General features: G+C 45.4%; 1 protein-coding gene across 2 annotated transcripts in view; it reads left to right on the top strand.

The window, feature by feature from the left end:
- CHCHD6 (coiled-coil-helix-coiled-coil-helix domain containing 6) overlaps nt 1-23841 on the top strand; it is a 120001-nt gene that overhangs the window by 51967 nt on the left and 44193 nt on the right. For both annotated transcript variants that reach the window (XM_082767964.1, XM_082767963.1), the window contains exons 6-7: nt 4869-4939; nt 20564-20699. In XM_082767964.1, coding sequence (XP_082624090.1) covers nt 4869-4939; nt 20564-20699 — 207 coding nt within the window. The remainder of the gene's footprint in view (nt 1-4868; nt 4940-20563; nt 20700-23841) is intronic.

The raw sequence follows: 23841 nt of genomic DNA, 5'->3' as shown, positions 1-23841 counted from the left end.
GCTTCAGCTCATCTGCCTGCGTACCTGTGGGAGGGGTCTGAGCAGACGGGGTAATTTTTCAAACCTGTTAGGAGCTGTTTGCATGAGGCTTCGGAGAGATGAGAATGAACAGTCTGATTTATGGCGTGTGTGAACCAGCAGCCCGGGCAAGTCTGGGGCCCTGGGTGTACCTTCACTTCCCTTCGGCAGCGATGCGAGCAGATTTCCAACGCCTGCACTAACCGAGGTTTTTGGGTACCTTTCTGCTACTGCCCGCAGCAGCCACCGTGTCCCAGGCACGTGCGTGTTCCCTGTCCCCAGGCAGGTGGGCAGCAGTTGTATCAGCTTATTGTGGTATTATTTCTGCCTTCAGAAGCAGTTGGAAGGAGGAACTGGAACGTCTTCCAGCTGATGTTGGATACAGAGCAGTACCCTCTGCTTTCCTTTCCCTTTTCTCTCCCTTCCCCTGGGGCACACCGTGCCTGCCCCATGACACAGCACTGCTCTCGTGCTCCTCCCGGCCCCACTGGGGCTCGTGCCTGGAGCTTTGCTGGAAGCTGCCGAGCAGGAGGGGGCTGGAGGCGATGTGCCTGTCAGGTGCGAGGCAGATTGCGCCGCGTAATCCCCCGGCTGCCGTCTGCAGCATTTGTCAAGGCCTCCGCTGGCCCGCTCCGTTTCACCAGAGGTATCGCTAGCAATCATCTAGGCTGGCAGCGTTTCAACAGCTGCTAATCCTCTTTGTATCTTTAAGCACTGTGACCACTGACAAGCTTCTGTACTCCGAGGTGTCAAAATATCTGAAGATAGCTGCAGTGGTTGTTCGTTCTTTCTTTATTTAATCCAAACACGCTCTGATCTATTGACCCGGCCTGAACCTGGTGGAGAAATCAGTATCCCAGTCTTGTTTTTTTTTTTTGCTGTTGTTTGATGTTCACAAAGGATTTTGTCTAAAATCTGATTCATTTCTAGTTCCTCGTGCTCACGTTGCTTGGTTTTCTGTTTTACGTGTTACCGCAAGTAGTGCATGTTTCGCTGAAGTTGTAAGGAATGCGGTTTAATGTCAGGGTGAGAATGAGCTGGCAGGGTTTTCTCTTTATGCTTCAATTACTTTCCCTCCTGAAATAGCCTTGAGAACTCCTTTTGCTGTGTTGTTTTCTTGCTTCCTCTGCTGTGTGTTGTGGAAAAGACCTGGGCAACGTAGCGAGATGTAGCTGCGAGTGTCGGAGTTTCTCTGCGTGTTTGCAGCAGCGGAGGAATGCTGAATTAAAATTACTCCAAATTTAGCTTTAAGTTGTAAAATCAGTTCCCTTTGGAAAGGGAATTTTTAGTCCCAGGGTTTTTTGGGAAGAGTGGGGAGCAAGGGCATAGCAGCAAAGCTGTTGTAGGAAAGCAGCCGCGTAAAGCAAAATGGCTCTGTTGGTCTTTAGGCTCTAGTTATGTATTTTTATAACTTCTCGGTGTTTTTATTATTTGCTACGAACCATCGTTTAATAGCAGGGGAAAATCTTTCAAACGAACATTTCTTTGTTTAGGTTGTTTGTCCTCTCTGGAGAGCTCTCTCCCCATATGACAAACCTCTGATGTTCTGGAGTTGGCTCCCCTAAGGCTCAGCTTTATTGAGAGAAGTGAAACATTTTAGGTGGTTCATTCATTCTTTCTTTGTTTCTTGTTATTTGAGCCCTTATGGTGTCCTTTGGTCATGTTTTTAAACTTATTTCTGCAACTAAGACTGCCAGGAGCTTTATTTAATAATAGTTGAGGTCTCGTGTTCAACTTTTTCTTTGTGAGCTGCCACTTTATCTCAAGCATCAAATATTGCGAGAGTAAATTAAAAGCAGCGTCGGTGTCTTGTAATTTTGTGTTGAATGTTCTGTTTTACTGTGCGGCTGAATATCATTTTATGAAGCTGAAGGACTTCACTAAGATTATGGGCAGCTCAGTCTTCATTTCAAGTGCAAACACCACAAACACCACCCCTCGGTGCTGCCGAGCGGCCTTTAGGAGCGGGTGGCTCTGCTCAAGTCACCAGAAGTCTAGAGATGGTTCCTGGTGGGGCTCCTCATTTGCAACCTTATTATAAGTCCTAGGTTTTTGTTCAGCATTGAAACACTTTGCACGGCCGTGGCGTGATGGGGCAGAACAGTGGAACGAAGGAAATTTTGCATCTCAACTTGTGTAGGTGAGGATACCTGGAGACTTGTTCTCTGAGAGCAGAGGCCCCCCATCACAGAGGCTGCCGTGACTGCCCACGCTGGAAGCCCGCTGCCTGCTGCTCCTTTAGGCCCACTTTGGGACAAAAGTCAGTGCCCCCTTCCCAAGGTAGGAAGAGGCCTGGAGGTGAAGGGAAATCTGTTCTACAAGCCTGCTTGGTGAACAAACTCAGTTTTAAATGGTAAAACCTTGTTTTTCTTACTTGAGGAAGCATTTGAATATAATGATTCAGAGCGTTAATACTGCTTCACCGGGTTTTGGGTTTCTCACAGGCAGAAGAAAGAAGACAGGTTTGATCCAACGCAAGAGGGTCACTTGGATTGCTTGCAAGGATGTTTCCTTTTTATTTTTACGATCGAGCAGCTTTGAGCTCTGGGCTGAACATGGTCTGTGCCCCTCTTTGATCTTTGCATCGTGCCATGTTCCTCGCGGTTCCTTTGAGGCCAGGGCTCCCCTCCTTCCCCACGCTGAGATTCTTGCCTCTCCGTTCAGGTTCTCACTTGCCTGCTTTTCATCAGCCTTGGGATCCAGAGCTATTCCGTACTGCTTTCTTTCCCAGCTCTTTTTGTCCCTGTGCAGTTGATTTTGTTGCAGATAGGGCTGACCATAGCACCGGGCAGGCGAGTGCTCTCTCTAATAACCCGGGCAAGGTTGTGCCACAACCACTTTAATCGGCGGTGCAACCAGCAAATGAATCTGTTGGCTAGTTTTTCTTTCCCTAGGCGAGTTAAATGCCAACCTCATGCTGGGTCTCACGTACAACATATTTGTTCCTGTTTTCCTCTCCTGCTGCTGTTTCACTGCAGAGTGCTGCAAGCTAATAGTATCTGACGGGGCTACTTCCTATTGCCTGAAAAATGTTTAATTTTACTACCTTGCTTTCTCTCTTTCCCACTTTCTCTCATTTTGATCTCTCAAATCCAGTCCCTTTGAGAAATCAGACAGTATGAAATATGAAAATTGCTTGGTTAGTAATTGGAGAACGGTGAGACTTACGAAACCCATGGAGATAGCGCTTACATCTACTTATTCATATTATTTAATTTTTAATGGCAAATTTAATTAATGGAACACAGGTCTTGTGGTTTCATGTGTGAATAAGTAACAGCAGGGATCTGAAAGTCATGAGGTCTGTTTACAGGACAGAGAAAAAGGCTCCATTAAAAGCTGAACTTTTCGTTATAGGAAGGAGTAAAAAGGGTTTAACAGCCTAGAAGTTTGACCATTATGTAACAAGTAAGTAAAAGAAAACATTAATGGCAATTTTGCTGGCCAAATGCATTTTGAAGTGGTTACTCATCCATGATTTTTCACTTTAAGTCTGTCTCCTAGGTCAAAGTATGGCAGCGCAAAGCCTGCTCTGGTTGTTTTTCAGTATGTGACATAAATTCAGGCACCGGAGATAAATGCTTAAATATAGCACCTTGAAGTCTAGGCTTTGAAAACCTTTATAAACCTCCCAATTAGCTGAGCTTCACACAACTTCAGCGATACAGGCAGCTGTTATCCCTAGCTTGCAGATGGAAAACGGTGACTTGCCCAAGTGGCAGAACCGCTAACAGAACTTGAGTTATATCTGTCCTTTCCTTCCTAACCACTGAGCAGTATGTGGAGTCTCATCATGTGCAGGACCACAGCTGCATTTGTGGGAAAATAAATGAAGGAAGGCAAGAATAGGAAAGGCAAGAATAGTTTTCTATATAGCAGGCACAAATTTGAGGAGAGACGAGGCAGCAGCTAGGACTGGCCCTAAATGAATAGCTGTCCTTGCTTTCAGTACCAGTTTGTCGCTTTTTTGATTGATCGTTGCATATTTTCTGCGTGTGCCTTTTCAGACGAAGGGCCTTGCAGATGAGCTTTGAGTGAGGCAATTGCAGCTATTTCAGGATGAAGTCCAGGGGCTTTGCCTGAAGCAGCTTGATCAGCAGTTCGGTGACACGAGCCCTCGCAGCGAAGTCGCTGGGGGTGTGCGGCGGCTCCCTCCTGCTGTCTGTGCTTGGGAGGCCTCGGTGCAGCAGAGAGAAGGAATTCATCCTCCATGCTCAGCGGCTGAGCAGCTCTGAACTAAGACTCTTTCCATGCAAGCTCAGGAGAATTTAATGCAAACGTCTTAAGCCCTGCAGCAAGACACTCCAGACTCTGTTTGGCAGAGCCTTAACTGATACCTGATACGCCTCCCTACGTCGTTAAAAGGGAAACAGGCTGCATAATTTTCTTCTAAAGAATAAGTAACATAAGCAGAGGCACTGAAATGTAAAATGGATTTTCCCGTGCTAGCAGCCAATTTTGATACTTGCTAGTCAGTAACTTCCAACATTCTTCACGGCAATTAGTGAAAGAGAACAAAACGCAGCCTAACTCGAAATAACGCGGCGCGGAAAACACCTTGTTTTGGTGGTTGCATGGAGTAATCAAAGCTGACTGTTGGTTGTTGGCGACCTTTCCCCCTCTCTTTTCCTTCACAAAGGTGAAGCTTATAACGGAGGACATGTTGCAGCCTTGATGCGTTTTCTTGGAAATAAAATGAACTTTTGGTGCTTTTTTTTTTTGTGTTCTTTGAACTGAATATGCTGTTTGTTGTTGGAAATCGTTATTAATTATAGAAGATAACTACCTGACGGGATAAGATTTGAGATGCCTTTCATTTTTCGAGCTGAGCATTGTGTTCTTTGTTTCAGAATGCCGAAATCTACAAGCTGACGTCTGAGCAGTACCAGGAGGCAGCCACCAAGGCAGAGGAGTGGATAAAGTGAGAAACCATTTTTGTTCTTTTCTACAGTTCCAGTTGCATTTCCTAACATTGTGTGTGTGTACAGCCCCTGGATATCCCTGCAACCAGAGTGCAAAGTTACCTCGTGTCAGGTAGTGAGGGGGCTGGGGAGCTGTATGCCAGCATCCTTTCTTTCTGTGCCAAACTTGGCAGAACGTAGTATAAAGATGTTAGATCTTGCAAGGGGAGAGCAAGAAGGAAGACATGGAATAGAAAATTGAAATTAAATGGGAATGTTTACCAGGGTTTTCTAAGAGGCAATGGAACCTGTTTAATCTGCTCAAACTTTGACCCAATGTATTTAGCCTGCATGTTGCAGCATGGGGCTTGCATATAGGAGTATGATAAATGTCAATTCTAAAGTTATTCATTGTCCACAGAACAAAAAAGGTAAATAGCCTAAATCAGCCCTGTAAATTTCACTCAAAATAGAGTTGTACTTACCATAAATGTTTTCTTAGAGTGGATGCAGTGATTTTCTGACCTCTTTAACTGGCCTTGGCATAATTAGTGGACCTTTAATGCTGTCTTTTTACCAGGAGCATATTTAGTGTCTAAATTCCGTTTGTATTTGCACGTAGTGTTGCATAGCTTATTGTTCCGCATGCACTAACAGCTGTCCAAGAAAAAATATTTTCTATAATTCTTTATTATTAATGAGTCCAAAGCAATTACACTGTCACGAGCAGCGCTCAGATCTCAGTTGGGTAAACAGTTGGCCAACACGCAGTAAACTGGAGTAGCAACATATGTAGTCCAGTTGGGTCCAGTCCAGATTGTATGATACTTAATTGCATAAATAGATAATATAGCAATGATGAATATATTAGTAGGGTGTGCAGTACATTGTGCTGTCTTTATTTAAAATTGTGTTTGGCTGCCAAAGCATCACATAACCTGTTGTAATTTCGCATTTTTGTTTGGACAGTCAAGTATTAAGTTGCTAAAGAAGCCAAAACAAGGCAGCTAACACATCACACGCGTTTTCATACGGTTTTCCACAGTAGAATTCTTAAGTTTTGGTTTTAAATTAAATTTAAAAAATAATTATAGTCCATAACGTTCTGAGAGTCTTTGATCAGTTCAGTTTTCTCTTGAATTTGCTTCTAAAGGTGTGTGATCAGATGTAAATTCTTACAGCTTTGTAAAGGAAGAGGCACAACCTTGGATTATGTTCTTTACTTGCTATTACAGACTGTAACAAATCTGTATTTACAGCAGTTGTAAGTTGGGTTCCTGAGGTTTTATTTGGTGTCTTCTGATTCTTATGAGGTTGAATACTGGCAATGTAGGAAATCCTCTGGTAACAAGCATTTCTCACGAAGGGCAGTGGCTGAGACCAATACAAATGCTAATGACTTCTTGCTTTCAAGATTCAAACAACGTATTTATGGTTTCTTAGGGGTCCCTTCCACTTTAATTTGAGTCCCTAACGTCTCCCAGTCCCTGGCTTCTGGTCTTATTATACATTGCCTTTCTGCATGAAACGCAGAACGTGATGAACGTGAGCCATTGTAAAGGGACAATTTCCTTGATCTGTCTTCCTCACAGCCAAAAAAGACACCAGCCCTGCCATGAATTTCACTGTGAAAATAAAACATGGATGAGAAGTGCCTTGAGAGCAGACAAACTGTGTGGCACCAGTGAAGCTGAGGGAGGAAGAGGAAATCTTATTTTCTCTTCCTTTACAGTAGATCTTGTCGGCCGTAACCGGCATTGCATTGAGCTGCGTGTTGGAGCACACAGTCTGGGACTGATCATGCCCTTTGATAATTGTATGTGAAGGAAGAACCTTTGCTTTAGCCTACCAACTTGCAGTGTGTGTGACTCTACAGCAGTACGCAGCCGTCCTTTTTGGGATTGTTGCCCTGGAGTAGAACATATGGATCAAACACCGAGTGCACGTGCCTCAGGTGAGGGTCATGATATGGGGCAGGGTCAGGGAACTTTCATGCATTGGCATTCATGCTGATTTGCTAAGACTTGAATCTTGTGAATATTCTTCTTAGGCTTTGCACATTCAAGTCTTTGTGCAGCCTGTTTATGGCCATAAATTACAAGATCCTGTGAATTCAGTGGAAATAATTGTTCATCTTGGTTTGCAATTTCATGTTAGACATACAAGCACAGTGAGTGCTAAGCTAGGTAAGGCTAATTTATGCAGATCTAGTAACTTGGATGACACGAATAAACTGAAACTCCAGGAAAATTACAAGAACTGGAATATAGCCAAATTAAGAACGAAGCACAGGTCCGCCTGCTTGCAGTGCTGGGTGACGACAGCTCCTGGAACAAAGGGAAATCGGGAGTGGCATTTTCTCCATCTAACGGGAAGAATGCATCCCCTTTCTGTAGTGTCACATCCCTGGCTTTACACCATCCGTGTGTTCCACTGTGAACTCCTAGCCCTGCCTCTGGCACTTGAACACGGTGAGACCAGTCTACCCTGCACTTGTTGCCATCTGCCCCTGGATCTAAGTGTAGCTGATGGAGGAAGAGGGGGCTGGAGTTGGGGCTGTTTCTGCAGGGAGTGCACTGCTTTTTCAGAGTCTGTGTTGAAGCAAAGATAAGAAATACCTGAAACAAAATTGTTTTCGTGGCATTTATTGACTTTTGCAACTCCATTATCAGTACCTACAGCTCTGCACAAATGGTCAAGCTCCGTGGACTCTTTCCTCTCCTTAGTGATTATCAAGCATTTCAGCATTTGAGGATATCGTGCAAGCTTTCTACCAGCGACCCTTTGCAGCACGCCTGTGAGGTAGGCAGGTAAACCAGCTCCAGTTTATAGGAACAGAAGCGTGGAGCTTCATACTGCAACACTACGTGGTCACCAGCTCTTGGTTCCTGCTTCAAGGAAGGATGCTAGGCTCGATGGCGTGATGCACTTGGTTCCCCATCTCTTTGTCTGAACCCATCTTCCTCCTGTCTCTGCATTCCCCCACCACAGCATCTCGTCCTTTGTTCTGGGCTCTATCCAACCTGTTTCTTTCTCCCAGGAAGAAGATCCTAGCAACAAGAAACCACTGAACACAGCTTTCAGCACCTTAAGCAACTTGCCCTTGTTGCTTACATGCTGTGGTGAATTGGACAGTTGCCACGGACATATTGTCTCTGTGATGCTATTATAATTGGTGCATTATTATTTTTCTCTTCTGTTAACCAGCAGAATTAAAGTCTAGGGACCTAGAACTTTTTTTTTCCTTCCTTCCTTCCCTGTTTAGCAAACTGCACATCAGTAACCACCCACAAAAGAAGCAGCGTGTAAATAAAAAGCCAGTGCTCTCCGCCCTTCACTTCGTTCCACATCCTTTTCTCAGTGTTCATAGAGCCATGACTCAGACTGGGTTTAGAGAAGACAACTTGCTAATCCCCTCCCTGCTACAGAGAATAAAATGGCATTTCATTCCAAGCTCTATTAATGCGCTCGCTCCGGGGATAAAGCAGCACTCCCAAAAGGCAGTGGCCAAATTTTTTTTCTGTTGCATTGTCTTTGTCTTCTTTTGAGTGTTACATTTAGATTAGCTTCTGAGGATTAAATGTTATTACAGTCCCTGAATCTGTTAAGGGGAAGGAAAAAAACCATCAGTAAAGAGGTTATGGCTTAGTACAGGCACTCTAGATTTATCCTCAAAATGCTTTTTTTTTTTTTAATGTGATTTATTTTCTTTTGTGAAGGCTGCCTTATCATATTTTTATTTTATTTTATTTTCGTGGCTGTTAAATTTGGATGCAAGAATTGCCGGGGGCGGGGGTGTGACTCGCTCTGCAAGGTATAGCAGCGGGAGTGGGGTGAGGGGATTAGGAAGCTGTTAAAAGATAAAATTGTTCTGAAGCTGAGTTTCCCTCCGAGATCTCCTTAGAGCTTGCTGAACCCTCCCTGAAGCTGCTTACCGACGGCCGTGTTGCTTTGCGTGTTGTGCTGAGAGAAGCGAGTGGGCTCCGTGCTGCTATCGAGGAGCGCATAAAGAACGCCGGTATCTTATCCTGATAGAGATCAGCCTTGAATCCAAGGCAGCTTTCCAGTGGAGGAACTGCCAGGGAGATTTACTCCATATGGGACTTCGTATCTGAGAGTTCCATTTAATGGTCCTGAGATCTTTAAATTTAATGGACGTCAGTATTTAAGGTGATTACATTAGGAAAATTGGCAAGTCGTAAGTATCCTCCTGGGCTGAGCATGGAGCTGAGAACCAAACTGACTCAGTGGGGGTAGGGGGAGAAAGTTCAGAGATGGACTGTCTGCTGGGAACCGGGAATTTATGGCTCCCTTTCAGGACTCACGGAAACAAAGATTTTATTGAATTGCAACAGATTTTATGAGGCTGATGGTCCCTCAAATAAAATGGCATCAGTAACTGGAACCTCACTGTTCCAGTTCCAGAAACTGCCTTTTCTTCCTTTTTTTTTTTTTTCTTTTTTCTTTTTTTCCCTTTGTGTAGATCTGGAAAGTTTATAAGATACTTACGTGGTGAAACTTGAATTTATTAATCTTGAAATCTTCTCCAAGGCCCCAGCTATTTCAACAGAGGGCTGTGCCCAGGAGTCAAGCTCTAAAATAGTTATGTGGACAGCCATGAAGCCTGAGGAGAAGGGTAAAGACATCATAGTTTTCAAACAAAATTGCTCTGGGATTTCTCGTGTCATTAGATTAGATAGATGATTAATTCAATGTTGAAATTAAGAGCCTCTGCAATAGGGGTTTAAGAGTTTTCAGGAATAAAAGACTGATTAGTACTTGGAGCTCATCCTCAGCCTTATCTCAGCACACTGCTTTTGTACGCTGCGCTGATTATACCTTCAAAAATGTTTTGGCTCCATCCCAGTCCTGTTCTTCCCTCAGAGCTTGGTTTGTGTTGGTTGTTCCTACTTCTGTCAGTGGCGAGTCTGTTCCATGTGATCTCTAAATAAAGAGATTAGTTACTAGTCAAGGCTTTGCTGTTTTTTCACGTTTATAAAGTTGGTCTTTGAAGGAGATTGGAATATTGCTGTCAGAGACAATAAGGTGCGAGCTTCCCCTGAGTCATTTCAACAGCAGGTAAAAGAGGAGGAGGGTCAGTTTTGACTTTGTGTCATTTTGTATGGTGTATTTCTGAAAGAAAACCTTCCAGGTCTTTGTGAGGCAGAACTGAAGATGATTTTGTCTCATTTACATTAGCATCTAAACATTTTCTTTACTAATTGTGGAAGGCGTGTTGTTAAGCAGCTGTGTCTACCAGTGCATTGATTTCCAGGGGCTGTATTGTTCCCCTACTACTTTAGGAATATAGTTTGTGGTGACAGAGTCAAATACACGTAACAGAGTTATGTAGATGTTCCACTTGCACCAGATTATCCTTTTTTCGACTTATCTTTAATTCCTGAAAATTGATTGGATTGCGTACCTCACCCAGCTGTTGCATCTTCTCTCTGAAATCCAGCTCTTGAAGGTTACAAAGCTGCTGCTTTCAAACTTTTTCCTTTTGCCCACTTAGTAAAATAATGTTCTAATAAAAAATAGTGTTAAATAATGTTCTGATATAAAAAAATAGCGTTCACAATATCATCTTTCCTCTTATGCGTGTTGAGGGATGACTAATAAATCAGCCCGATGACTGAGATTGCAGTTCTGTTAGTGCTGAAAAACTGGTGTAAAATATTAATACATCTTTTCAAATCTGCAAGGGTTTTTTCTTTGCAGGTACACGGGTAGAACTTGGGAGCTTATAAAATAAGACTTGAATAGCAAAGGAAGAGGTGCCAAAGACTGCATGTAGTCTATTAGGGATGTTTCTATTACTATTGATTTTTACATGGAAAGCACTTGTATTCTGCAGTAATGTTGCCATTATAAAACCCTTAGATCAGGGTTTGTTGGCAGGCCAGATCCAGATTGTTTTCAAAAGCACGGATATTTGTGCAGCTGTTAAAACAAAACCCAGCCGTGCTTTGTGCATCGGACTACACGAAGTATTTCGGTTCAAAGCTCTCCATCGCGGTGAACGCAGGGAAAATTGAAGCAGATCGCTGCCCTCGGTTTGGGAATTACATATGCCACTGGGTACCTTGGTGGAAGGGAGATTTCTCCAAGGTTCGCAGTTTTTTGTTGTGGTTTTAGATGGAATGACAGGTCCGCAGCCAAGCCCATGAGTTCTCTGTGCCTTTGCTGCATCCCTCCCCTTGGCTTTGGTTCGGAGCGGTATTGTGAGCAGTAATTCAGGGCCCAGCCACTCTCGCTCCCGCTGTGTTTCTCTGCTTCTGTCTTCCTGCATGTGTGTTACGTAGCGTGCTGCTGGTAGTGGCACGGGGCTGATTTGTAAAGGATTGAGGTTTACAGTTGTCTGGGGAAGCTTTCCAAAAAGACTGGTGAATTAAAGATGTCAGTAGCAATAATGCCTGAGAAACCACTTGTTACCAGTGAATTAATGACTTGTTTGCTAATTAGCAGCCTAAAGCAAAGTTGAGGTAACGCTCCTACCAATCCGGTCATTAATTCACTAACAACTGATTTCAAGGGCAGTGTTGCTGTTTTGAGCAGTAATTGTGTTCCCGATTCTGGATTACACGCTCCGTGCAAAGCGTCGCTGCTGCTGCTGAGCCAGGCTCCTCCCGGAGGGGTAGGGGGATGCAGGCAGAGCCCAAAGGCAAGTGTTGGAGCGGGAAGTTTGAAGAAATAGTTGGTTCTGTGGATCAGAGCTGCTCTGCTCCACCTGCCCAGGTGATAGCCATGGCTACAGGATGGGGATGGCTGTGGTCACCCTACCCCACGGTGGTCAGCCTGCATGGAGGAAGGTGCTGGGGCTCGGTATTAGAGGCTGCTGAGAGGCTGAGGTCTGTCCCAACCCTTATAAAGGGACAGAAAAACCATCCCTGCCACCACACCAGGCTTTGATGTCTTTTCTTTCTTTATTTGGTGTGCTTTTGGTAATTCCTGAGGTTACTCTGACACCACCGGTTTCTGGGCTAAGGGGCTCCGTCAGCTCTGAAGTCCCAAGACGAGGCGATGCTCAGCCTGCTGCCAGAGCACCTTGCTGGGGCAGTTTCCTTCTTCCCATCCTTTCCTTTTTCCTCTTTAGTCCTGGAAGCATCTCCTGCCTGCTTAAGCATCTCCCCTCTGCCTGTCTGGAGCATACGTACACCGCACCAACCAGAATTGTGACTGATTTGGCCCAAACCAGCAGTATTTGGAGGACGGGAGCACTCCTTGTTCAGGGGAGAATATTGTTTCCTTGGAGAGAGCACGCCGAGATGTGCTCCCGGGGGCTGAAGCTGCCCGTGAGCCCCACAGACAACGCAGTGGGGCAGCTCGGTGTGGGCGCTGGTCTCATTAACACGCCCGAGACATTTCACATCATCTCTGAATTTAAAAGCACATTATCAAAATGATTTTCTATAAGGGCTTTTTCAGTTCTCTGAGGGCTTCTCGAAATTATAGTATTTATTTAAAAACCAAGTAAAAAGAAAAAATCCCAACCTCTCCCCCAAACCCAAACGTGAAGGCTTTGTGCTTCCTCCGTGAGAGCGCCATTACCCCGCTCTCTGGGGGGATGAGTGGCTGCTTAATGGGGAGCTTGCTGAGTCAGTGCTCGGCAAATTGCGCAGCGTGGTGCCAGGGGGCACTGCGGGTTCGGGGATTAGAGCACGCGCACGGAACCGAGGGGATGTTTTAATAAGGCGGATGTTTAGCTTCAGATCCCACCTGAACTCGAATGCTGGCAGCCTCCTTCTCCTCCCAGGATTTCTCTGCATCTCCAGCAGGTTACGCCGCTGTCGGCGCTGGGTATCCGAACGGAGCCGTGGTTTTGGCCATCACTGGTGTCCCTTTGTGTCGCCTGCTGTAACGCCTGCAGTGAAGGGACCTAGCGCAGTGCTTGGGGGCATTTTAGGGAAGTAACTGCTGGAAAATTAAGGAAAGTAACAGAGCTTTTAAAGAGAAGGGTTTTGTTAGCAGTCTGACATCATTACAAGATCTTATATAAGAAAAATGTACTGGACCTGTCTGTCCTTCATGTCCTGTGGTTATATGAAATTAGCGTAACAGATACCTAAGGATATTTCTGGGAAGGGGTTTAATATGCCAAAAAGAACACGGGTCCAGCATTCTTTCAGCAGGCAGTTCCCCAGCTAACCCGGAGATCATACAGCATTATCACAGCCCGTATGTTCCTAGGGTCACCGCTGAATGCATTCCATAAGCTGCATGCGTTTGCTTCCTGACCTGAGATCTTAACCAGTTCTTAGATGATGTTTTTTATCTTGAGAAAGAAAATCCCTATTCGGGTCACTTGTTGGGCTGTGTGTTGTTTTCAGATGCAGTTATTGCTTGCTATATTGCTTTTCTGCCTTGTGGGAGCTGAGCCAGCTTCCTTTCTGATTCAGAGAACTCCTTCCAGCAACAAGATTCTGACTCATTCCTGCTTGGCTTCCAGAGACCATTTTGCTGCTAACTTTAGGCTCTTCATCTCTGCTAGTCAACTTTTCGTAGCTTGGCATCTTTGGGGAAAAAATGGTGCATGGCTTTGTGGGCAGGAGATCCAGTTCTGATAACTTCTGGATCTCTTGGCAAGGCAGGGAAGAGGCTGTAGTTTTCCTTTCATCTTCCAAGCTGACAGTTTCTCATAACTCAGTATTCTGCCATCATAATCAGTAAAGAATTCACATCCAAACGCACGCTGAAATTATCCACTTGTGGGGAAAAGTCTCTCATTATTCCAAACCGCTTGCCATCTCCTGCGCGGAATACTAATAGGGCTGGGTGGTTGTTGGGTTTGCAGGTTCAGTGGGATCTTGCTCTCCCTGCCATCCACCCCAGAAGACCTACAGCCCACCGCCAAACCCCAGGACCTGGGGCTTTCGGGGTGCTGCTGGGCAAGCCAGCTAAATCTGGCTACAACTGCACCTATACAAAGACGTATAGGATGTTTAGGATTATTTGGTCAAATAGGAAATAACTGCTTGTGTATGAGGTTCAGCCACATAGGATGACAGGAGAGTTGATGCTGTGTTGGGGTAGGTGAGACACAGAGCGGGGACCTGCGCTGGAGGGGTCACACTACCCCGTTACATCAATTTCGTCACCGTAATGGAGAGACTTGTTGCCTTCCATGGACGTTTCAAAATTACACGTTATATAAAAGTGCTATTAGTTATATTCCACTTCAGTCTGTACGTTTTGGAGGGGGTTTTGTTGTTTTATAAAGAAAACGTGGCTGGGTTCGGCTGTTTGCACTGACAGCCAAAGCGTTTGAGCAGCACGGTGACACAACAAGTTGCTGACACTACTGAGATTGGATATTTGTTTTAGCTTTGGGTCTTGGTGATAGAATCTAATTAGTTACACGGGAGAAGATTTCAGAACAGTTTCTGAGTATCCGTGATTGGAAGGGAAGGAGTTATCTGTCCTGGAAAGGACAAGGGTGCAGCGAGTGCACAAATTGCAACGGGGAATTGTGTGACAGCTTCAAACAAGCTGTCAGGAGAGGAAAGGAGACTGGGAAGTGCTTGAGTGACAAATTTTCTAGGATCACAGAGTCACACAGAAACGCACGGTGCTTCATAAATATGTATTCATTAGGCAGCTCCATGGACAAGGTAGGGAGAAAGAGAATCAGGTGGCCTGGTGCTGAAGTGCAGCTGTCAGGGGGGAGAGAGGGAGAGGGGAATTAGTGCACCGTGCAGTGGCGTGCTGCAGCCAGCGAGGAAGGACATGTGGGGAGGATTTAGGAATACAGCTGAAATTTGGAGATGGTGCCCCTATTACAAAAATTGTCACGAGGTTTCACCTTTCCTTTTTATCTATTCCTTTACACAACGTTACCTCTACACGCCGTGTTCCATCCGGACCAGTGCAATGCCCGGTGCGCGGTGTTTTCAGTCCACGAGGCTGATCAGAGGTGCTTCCTCCCTGATCAGGTTAGGTTATTCTCACGAGGCATGCAGCTTGTTTACACATTGCTAGGTTATCTAGCTAAAACATTACTGAGTTTTTACTAGATATTTGGGTAATCTATTAGGCATCCTCATCTCTTACTTCTCTTGTCAAACAGCAGCAAAATGACTCTTCCCTCTTTCATTCAAGCCACGTTATCAGTCTGACGTCCAGGGTCAGGGAATTCCATCGGTTGTGGTGAGGCCATCGTGTTTGCTTTGTGACGGTGCCGCATCCTGGAGCCTGTGATGAAAGTGAGCTTTCTTGGCTGTTTGTTCTGTGCTGATGAGTTTGTTACATGTGAATGAAATGCTTCAATTGTGTTTAATTTTCTGCTGTAAATGTCAAGGATGCAATAATGAGAGAGGATGGAACCTTTCTATGTGCTGTGTACTGCATCTGTCTGGAGTTATTTTCCTGACATGTTAAAGAGGAGCCATCAGAGCCAACTGCTACCCAGGGGAGAAAGCAGTTTTACAGGTCAGTTAACCACTTAGCGGCTTTTGTGTGTGTACAGTACTGCGTGGCTGCACACCGCATTTATGTGACCAAAACATCACCGAGCTTACTCGGAAACGCGTGTGGCCTACCCTGGATGTACAGACGTGCTAACCAACTCTTTGACACGTCTCTGCTTCCTTCCTGACACGCAGAAGCTGCTGCTGCCTGCCCTGGGCTTTGCTCTGTGCTGCCCGTGCACCTCCTTGCTGACCTCTGAGGTTGTCTGCGCTGTGCTAACCGTGGTGACTAATGTGGTTTGCTCGAGTTAGCTCAGACACTGCTTGCAGTCAAATAATGCAGCCGAAAGTAGCTCAGCCTGTTGTTGTGGGGTTTTGCAGCCCACAGGAAATTCCAGGTTGCTGCACCGTGTAGGCTGCTTCTTGCAGCTACGTGCTGGAGCTAGCTGCCCTCAAGTTGGCTCGTACAAGGGACCCTGTGTAGCTTTGGTTTTCACGTACTGAGTAGAGGTATCTAAATGTGTCTAGGTTTAGATACCTTCCGTCTCTATCTTGAGTTTTTTCTCAGCTTGAATAGTTTCCCAGAGTAAAAGGTAAGAAGAGGATCTTGCTTTTACCTCCATCTGGAATCGCTGTTCTACCCAGCAGAGCCAAGCGGCAGTGCGGTGCTCACCGTGGAGCTACTGATTTTGCACTAGTCTAAGGAGCTGCCAAGTCCTAAAGCTTTAAAGTTGTGTCTCCACTTGGCTAGGGTGATCCATCAGCAGAGTGGAAGCACTAGCAAATATATACACATCTTCCAGCTTCCCCTTGCATTCCAATACTGTCCCTAATTCTCCTCCCCAAAGGGAAGCTGTCAGCAGCGCTAGGTAGTAGCCATCGTGCTATGCTTGAAACCTGCTTGTGGGATCTGTATCCTGGTGATACTGCCTTAATCAGCTCTTGAAATGAGTTTGTATGTTTGTCTTCGAGAGCTGTGTGGCTTCTTGATTAATTGGTGGACATTTAGACCAGCGCTCTGCCTACTGTTGCAGAGCTCATGATGGAAATTCCCGAAGAACCTTGCTTTAACCTCCCAGACGCTCGGCACTTCTTCATGGGGTTTATAGCCACGTAGAAAGGAATTTGCCAAGACAAATGAATGCAGTTATTGACTGGAGCAGCAGTTACCTGCCGCTATTGAACAGGTAGGAGAGGGTTAAGAAGAAAACCTCTTCTGAGCCACTAGATTGGCCCCGACTAAGATGAATGTCTAATTCACTCCCAGCGTCCTTACTGCTGCCAGTAATAAAAAGCTTGCTTCACATATTCACCCCACTGCAGACGTTTCTCTTAAATTAAATATCAAGAGGACATATAATAGCACGATTCCACGCCAAGCCAATATTATCAGATTGATGTCAGCAGTGATAATAGAAGAAGGATAAGTTGATGAGATTTCATTTATTAAATAAAGTAAAGGGAATACGCGGTGATAGAGAGGATTTGGTAACTCTTGGTGTGTCAAAATGCAGCGAGATCACGCTCGTTCTGTCGTACCTCGAGGGATAGCAGAGAGAAGGATGCCCTTTGTTTCATTTTACGAAAACCTCTTCCTTCTTTTCCAGTCAGACCTGGCTTAGCCCCCTCACTGGGAGGGGGGAGTGAGATCTGCAGTCACGGATTTCCCGTGCACCTCGCCTCCTGCCCCGCTGCAGAGCAGCAGAGGTTTTCCCCACTGTGATGGGGCAGGCACTGCTAATGAGTTTTACTCCTAGATTCATCCTTGTCTTTTTCCACCTGTCATCTTTTCTCCATTCTTCCTTTTCTCTTCCTTTAAACAGATGAGAGCATGCATTGCATTACTGGTTTAATCTTCCCTATTCTGTATGACCTGCATTTCTTTCTGAGGTACCGTCCCCTACCTCCCCGTCTGTGCATTCCCCTACCCTTCCCACCCCAGCCCTTCTCTTTTGCCTTTTTTCCTACAAATGAGCCTCTCGCATCTGTTTTCATAATAGCAGCAGCAATTACAAGGCATTTTATTTTAGACAGAGGCTAATTGCCTACCTTTCTTGGTGGGAGCATATTATGCTTAAAACCGTGCCCCATTTTAGGAGAAGGGTCAAAGCTTGCTGCTGTTCTGCTCTTCCTGTATTCAAAGCTCATCCCTTCTCCACCACGTTCCTTTCCCATCACTGCTTAAGAAATAATAATAAAAGATGTTTGCAGTTAGATGCTGCTGGGCTCCGCCAGGTTTTTCGTGTTCTTTTTCCTTGCAGATACAGACGTGCAGAGCTGGGCAGCAACCGGTGTGTGGGGCTGTAGTTCCCACCTAAAATACAACCTAAAATAAAAAAAAGGCTTAATGGGAGCAGGAGGGTGACGTCCCTTTGAGTCAGTAGCTGGGACAAGAGTAGTGGATGCTGTGCTGGGAGGAAAACTTCTCAAAACCGCTCACCAAAGCAGTCCAAATACCCTTTTTGGGGGGGTCCAAACGGGTATAGGAACCGCTCTGTTGGACGTGGATGACTTGTGTCATGGATGAGTGGTTCCTCGTGCCGAGCTGGCTCTCACTTCTCATCCCCTCGTGTTGTAGGTCCCCCTGCATGGTGGGGCATGGGGACAGTTCTCCCTGAGCAGCAGTCACGTCCTGTTTCGAAGTGAAATGTCATTCACAGTAGGATTTAACTGGTTTTGTTGAGTTTCCAGTTCACTTACGAACGCACGCGTGAATTGGTTTGTGTGATTCGTATTGATAATTACCCCGGCTGACTTCGTGGTGCATTGATTAGTTTCTCTAAATCTCCTTTGAGAAGATGGTGCAATTGATGCAGAACTAGACTTGGAGATTTTATTCTGAAGACACAACACCTTACTGATGCAAAGCAAATGTTATTTATGGCTCTGGGTACCCGCCTTACAGTCACCGAAGAAATCCTCTGCATGGTAAGACCCATGTACCAGTGCTGGCGGAGGTGCTGGCTTGGTAACCTGCCCTTTTATGTTCAATGATCCCTTGCCTCTGGTAGGCTTGAGGCAGTAGCAGGTGCTTGGTGGCTTCTTTTTTTATAATTTTTTAGCTTTTAAATAGCCCTCTGGGCTGCCGGCTGGCTACCAGGGGGCTCCTAGAGCAGAAGGGCACCGACTTTGGACTCCTGTCTGACCCCCAGCTGGCTCCTACCTCTGTTGTTACTCCTGGCAATGCAGACTGATGCCATAGGAGACACAGTGAATGAAAACATAGAAAAACCCTTAATTACGGTAGCTTAATTATGATAGCTCTCTGTGCTGACAGTGGCAACCTCGAGCATTCTTCTCTGTATTTCTCCAAGACATTTGTGCCGTGTTGTTCAGCTGTGATGGGTACAGAGCGTTTTGTGGCGGGCTCTCCCTTTTTCTTCCCCCTGCTCTCTGCATGAAAATTACAAAATGCCCTTCAGTTTAACATGGCTGAGTTTAAAAAAAACTAATTTTAAAAGTCTTAACTTCTTCATTGAATGGAGGGATTTGGTGGTATTTCCTGACCTGGTATTGTTTGGTATCGTTTCCACAGTCTCGCTGATTTGATTAGAGTGATATTAAAGTTAGTGACAAAGCAAAATGCCAACATTATGAGTTTCTGAAGCTCCCTCCGAGTTCTTTCCTATTCCAAAATTTGAAGATTTTTTGGAATATGGATTTTTAGGGGATTTAAAGGTGATTTGCTATAGAACATAGAAATTACAAATGCATGCTAACCTCTAGGGGCTGTGTGTGGAATGAGTTTCTTCTAAAAGCTGTAAGGTTGGACAAGAGCTGGAAGAAGAAGTCTGTGTCATATTTTGGTGGTTTCTGATCCAAATATTGATGTTTTAGGGTGTGGCTGTCACACTGGTATTGAGGAAGCCTCAGCCTGTCCGTGTCCGTTGGCAGAGGAGGGCTGAGGACTGAAGAAATGTCCTTTGGAGTACGTCCCTGCCAAACTATGTGGAGGAAGCAGCGGGGTTGCTGATATGGAAAGGACAATTTCTTTTTTCTTCCTTTGCTCCTTCCACTTGCCTTCCTGAGCACCTTCCAGAAACGAGCCTGATTTGGAAACTCATATCCGCGCTCTCCCCCAAAATTTTGCAATGATCTTGCTTGAAGATTTCGTGTTTCTTAGAAATCTGTTTCACCTGAGAGAATGAGACGTGCCCAGGAACAGGTCATGTTTTCTTCCTGCCTGATTATGAGGCGCTGCTGCTGAATGAGTGCCTGTTGTTGTTCCCGGGGAAATGAATACATCATGGCATGGCATTCGTGCCTGCCTGCAGCATCAGGTGCTTTGGGAAGAAGAGCTGCATTTGATATTTGGGCACAGATCTCTTTAAGCACGTTGGGGCAGGAAATGCAAGGAATTAAATGGATTTAGGGTTTAGAAGGCAGCATCTGAGGGCCGCTGCACCTAAGCGTATGTTCTCTGCTAAAATATACCGGGGCGATTGTGCTGCACATTCCTGCAATTTGCGTCTGTGGCTGTGCAGCTGATGACACTGCTGTCACTCTGCTTGTGCCATTGCTGCCCGTATTGTTTTACAGTGACCTTCCCTTTATCGGTGCGGTTGCTTGTGCTGTGCCATATGCACACAGGCACGTGACAGTGTAAGAGCATCCTCCCTAATTGTTCCTGGGTATGTTGTCATTGCCACTTACGGGGTATGAGTACCACTTCCTTCAGAAACAAACAAACAGATATCTGCTCTCACTATTATTCCCTGTTTTTTCGAGTCACTCGGAGAATTACAGTGCTTCCAACCATGTTGTGTTTTTGTTTTTTTTTTGAAGTGTTTAAATAGATGAGGATTCGATAGGTGGAGGTGGCTCATTCAACAGGTCCATTCAGTTCCCTGTCAGCCTGTAACAGATCCAGTGCAGGCCCAGCCAGGACTCCGGAGCTCTGCCAAAGATTTCCAATGTGACTTGGGGAAATCATTGAACCTCTTGGAATTGATTTTTCCTAACTGCAGAGGAGATATGATGTTTTATCTCTGGTAAGAGCCTTCCACACCAACCTAGAAAGAATGTGTTCCTTCTTCCTGCTTGGTACTCTGGATTTTTCAGCTGAAAGACACTGTTGGTCATTTAACCCATTTCCGTGATCTCTGTTTTTACTGGTTTCTTTATTTCTTAGGGCTAGGTGACTCCAGCACAAGATTAGTGACTGTGCCACTGGTAATGTAGTTGTAAGTGGGTGAAAACTCCCCTTCACGCATCTTTCTGTTCTTGTTTTCCCTGCAGGAGGAGGAACACCGATCCTGTCTGTGCAAGTCTGCAGTCTGAAATCCTGAAGTGCTACCAAGAAAACAAATGTGAGGTGCTCAAATGCTCGGAACTGGCTAAGGAGTATCAGCGCTGTGTTAGTGCAGCTCAGAAGGTAACAAAAGCTTCCCTGATCTGATATACTTGTGGGCTTTGCTGACTTGTTTTGCATGGTGTTTTCTTCTGGGAAATGTCTCTGAGATCTGTAGTATCCGATAGTTAAACTGTGCTGTTCATAGGAGACAAATTTTCCTCCATTTTGTGCATTCACATTCATTCCACGTTTCTCAGTCGTGCTGTGGTGTGTCCCAGCAGTGGGTCCTGAGGTACCGAGCTGCTACCAAAACATTAGCACTGATGCTCCTAGGTTTCAAAGTCAGCCACGGTGATTTTCCCAAGTTTTGCCTTCTTGGATGCTGCGTTCTGCAAGGGGTAGGCAAATCCATTTTGCCAGTGTTGGCAATGTTTTGAACAGGCTCCGAACAACCTCGCTCCCATTCTGGGACCTCACAATTGGAGGTCTTGCTTCCTTTCATGGCTGCATGAGGAAAGCTGCTTTACTGGGCAGAGGTGCTGCCTCTTGAGGGAACTGCACGCTCCTGAAAGTTTTGTCTTGTGCAGAGGTCCAGCAAGGCCACGGCTCTGCCGTCAGAGTTGCAGAGCCCTACTAGCTTCTGTTGATGCCTTAGGACAGTGACTGCTCAGCACCTTGGAAAAATCTGTGGCTATTAAAGCAAGTGAAGGAGAAAGGAAAAAAAAAAAACAAAACAGTAGTTGAATGTTACAACGAGGATATAGTCTTGGAAAAAGAGCATGGCAGGACAAGCTGCTGCTTGGGATGTCCAAAGTGTAAAGGATGTTCTCCGTGTGAGAATTCAGTCAGCTGTCCCTCAAGGGCAGACTTTTTTTTTTTTAATTCTTCGAAGGGTATTGAAACTCTATAATAAGATGGATTTGGGGAAAGGATAGAGCCTTCTGGGAATAGAGAGCTGAGACTCCTCTCCTGGGATTATTAATATGGAGGCAGGGGGTGGGGGGAGGTGGAGATCTCGTCGAAGCAGTCCTTCTCTGTCGCATTAGCATTGTGAGGGGAAGCTGTATGGCTGATTTAAGTATAACATGAAACAAGCTGCCAGCCGGCTCCCAGAAGAAGCCCAACAGAAGGAGATGGGAAAATTGTCAGGATATATTAGACCAAATGTTGTTGCTAGTCCTGGTGGAATTTTTTTCCTTCCTGTTTACAAAGAAGGTCTTTGTATGTCTGCAAATCAGCAAGGTTAAAGCTGCCAGGGAAAGGGCTTTTCTCTGATATCTTTAAAGTCCCCAGCTCCCAAAACGTGTGGTTTCTTTTTCTTTCTCAGCTTTAAAGTAAAGCAGTGCCTTTGCTGCTGCACAATCCGTGCCCTCTGTTGCTGTGTGCAGAGCGCTGGCGCATCTACTGCCAGCCTCCGTTACCTGATGCTTCCTCCTTGCCTCCTGTAAATCAGGCTTGTAGCCTTTTCGGTGGAGTATATCTTTAGCAAATGCATTTACCAATACATCTTTATTGCATGCAGTGCGGGCGGAATGTGATTACCAAAGAAGACAGATTGCATTAAACTTCAGCATATTTGCAAGCTGCGGCTCCAAGCCGCCTGAGAAAGGGGCTGGGATGCTGCCAGCCCCGAGCCCCAGCCCGACATTATTAAAGAGTAAATTGGAAGCTAAATGACTGGTAACAGCAGAGGGCAGTGAAAGATCCTATTAACTTGGAGCTTGTTTGGATTTGTGTGATTTTTTTTTTATTTTTTAGGGGGAGGGGGCATGCTTTCTTTATAAACCAAAAGCTGGGGGTGGTCTGGGTTCCCAGAGTTCACTGAACTTCAGAAATTTTTCTCCCCACTCTTTTGGAAACTTCTTGGAAGGAGCAGTACACAGGACACTAAATTGCCCTGCAGATGATGGCAGTATGACAGAGAATCTCCTTGCCCTGCTTTAAGAAGGGGCAAGAGATACTCAGGTGCAGGTAACTAAACCTTGCAGCTGGATATAGGTATTGAAGGGTTCTGCAAGTGCAAATTCCAAAAAATGTGTGAGGAAATACATCTTCTGTGGTTTCCTTTATCCCAGGACAGCTCAAGCCCTGACACTTTGCCTTACTGCTCTCACCAAGTCCTCTGACTCGTGAGATATGTATGTAACGATCACAAGCTGTTGTGTTTTTTTCATGCAGGACTATAAAACTCCCTCCTCCCTTCCCCATTTAAGCTGTTATTTTTCTTTAAGTTTAAATTAGCATCTTCTACCAAATGGCTTTCTGTCTCACGCATTCCTCATTCAGGAAATTCGGGTTGGAGGAATGTGGGAAAGAAGGGTCAGAATCGCTTGATATTTTTTTCTTTTTCTTTTCCTTTTTTTTTTTTTTTAACATGATATGTTTGCCAGTATAGAGGATGTTGTAATCAAAGCTGGATGCGGGACTTAGCTCACTTGCATGCTGGTGATTTGTTCTTCTGCTTCTTACTAAAGATTTTATAAGGCTTGGTGAATATTCTTTAATGAAGCATCTGGTTCTCTGCAAGTTCTTTTTGATGGCTGGTTAAATGTCTCCAAGGCATGGTATACATTAGGCTCACAGAAAGCAAGCTCTAGATTTCTAGGCTGAAAATTACAGTTTACAGCGGATTACTGTAATTCCTTGCATCTTCCCCTGAACTGTGCTGCTCCGAGACCGTTCCTTTGGGCACCCGATTCCCTTTGCCTATCGCAGTGCGCGTTTCTGGTCCGGGAGGTGAGATGCACCCTCAGTTACCTCAGCCCCACGGGCGGAGAGATGAGGAAATAATTTCAGGAGTTTGGAAATTGATTTTCTGCTCCCGTTTCCTGTAGAGGCGCTCGCACTGGAGCAGGTTGCTACGTACCCTAGTGCAGGATGGAGATGTAAATGGTGTTACCTGGTTTGTACGTGGTCATCAGGGCTTCTTCTGCAGTCAGGGGAGAGAAAGAGGCATGGCTAGAGCACGGTGCGTCTGGTCCTAAAACAGGCACATAAAACAGGCCAGCTGAATTTCATCCTCGGGTGAGTAGGAGCAGCATCCTCCCTGCTGCACAGGAGGCATACCCAGCCCGTGAACTCCCAAGTTAACACGTACGGTTGGATGCTACGAGGCTTAGGGGAGCAGGATCCTCTCCTGGATGTAGCTAGCACGCTCCCGACGTGCTCTGTGTAACCTGCTCACGAGCTTTGCTGGTTTTGCTCTCCTGAATGTTAAATTTTG

This window comes from Aythya marila, assembly GCF_965140915.1.
Source record: "Aythya marila genome assembly, chromosome: 10".
NCBI classification, from domain to species: Eukaryota; Metazoa; Chordata; class Aves; order Anseriformes; family Anatidae; genus Aythya; species Aythya marila.
Note: the sequence above shows the minus strand (reverse complement) of the source record. Positions and strands in the feature narration are given on the sequence as shown.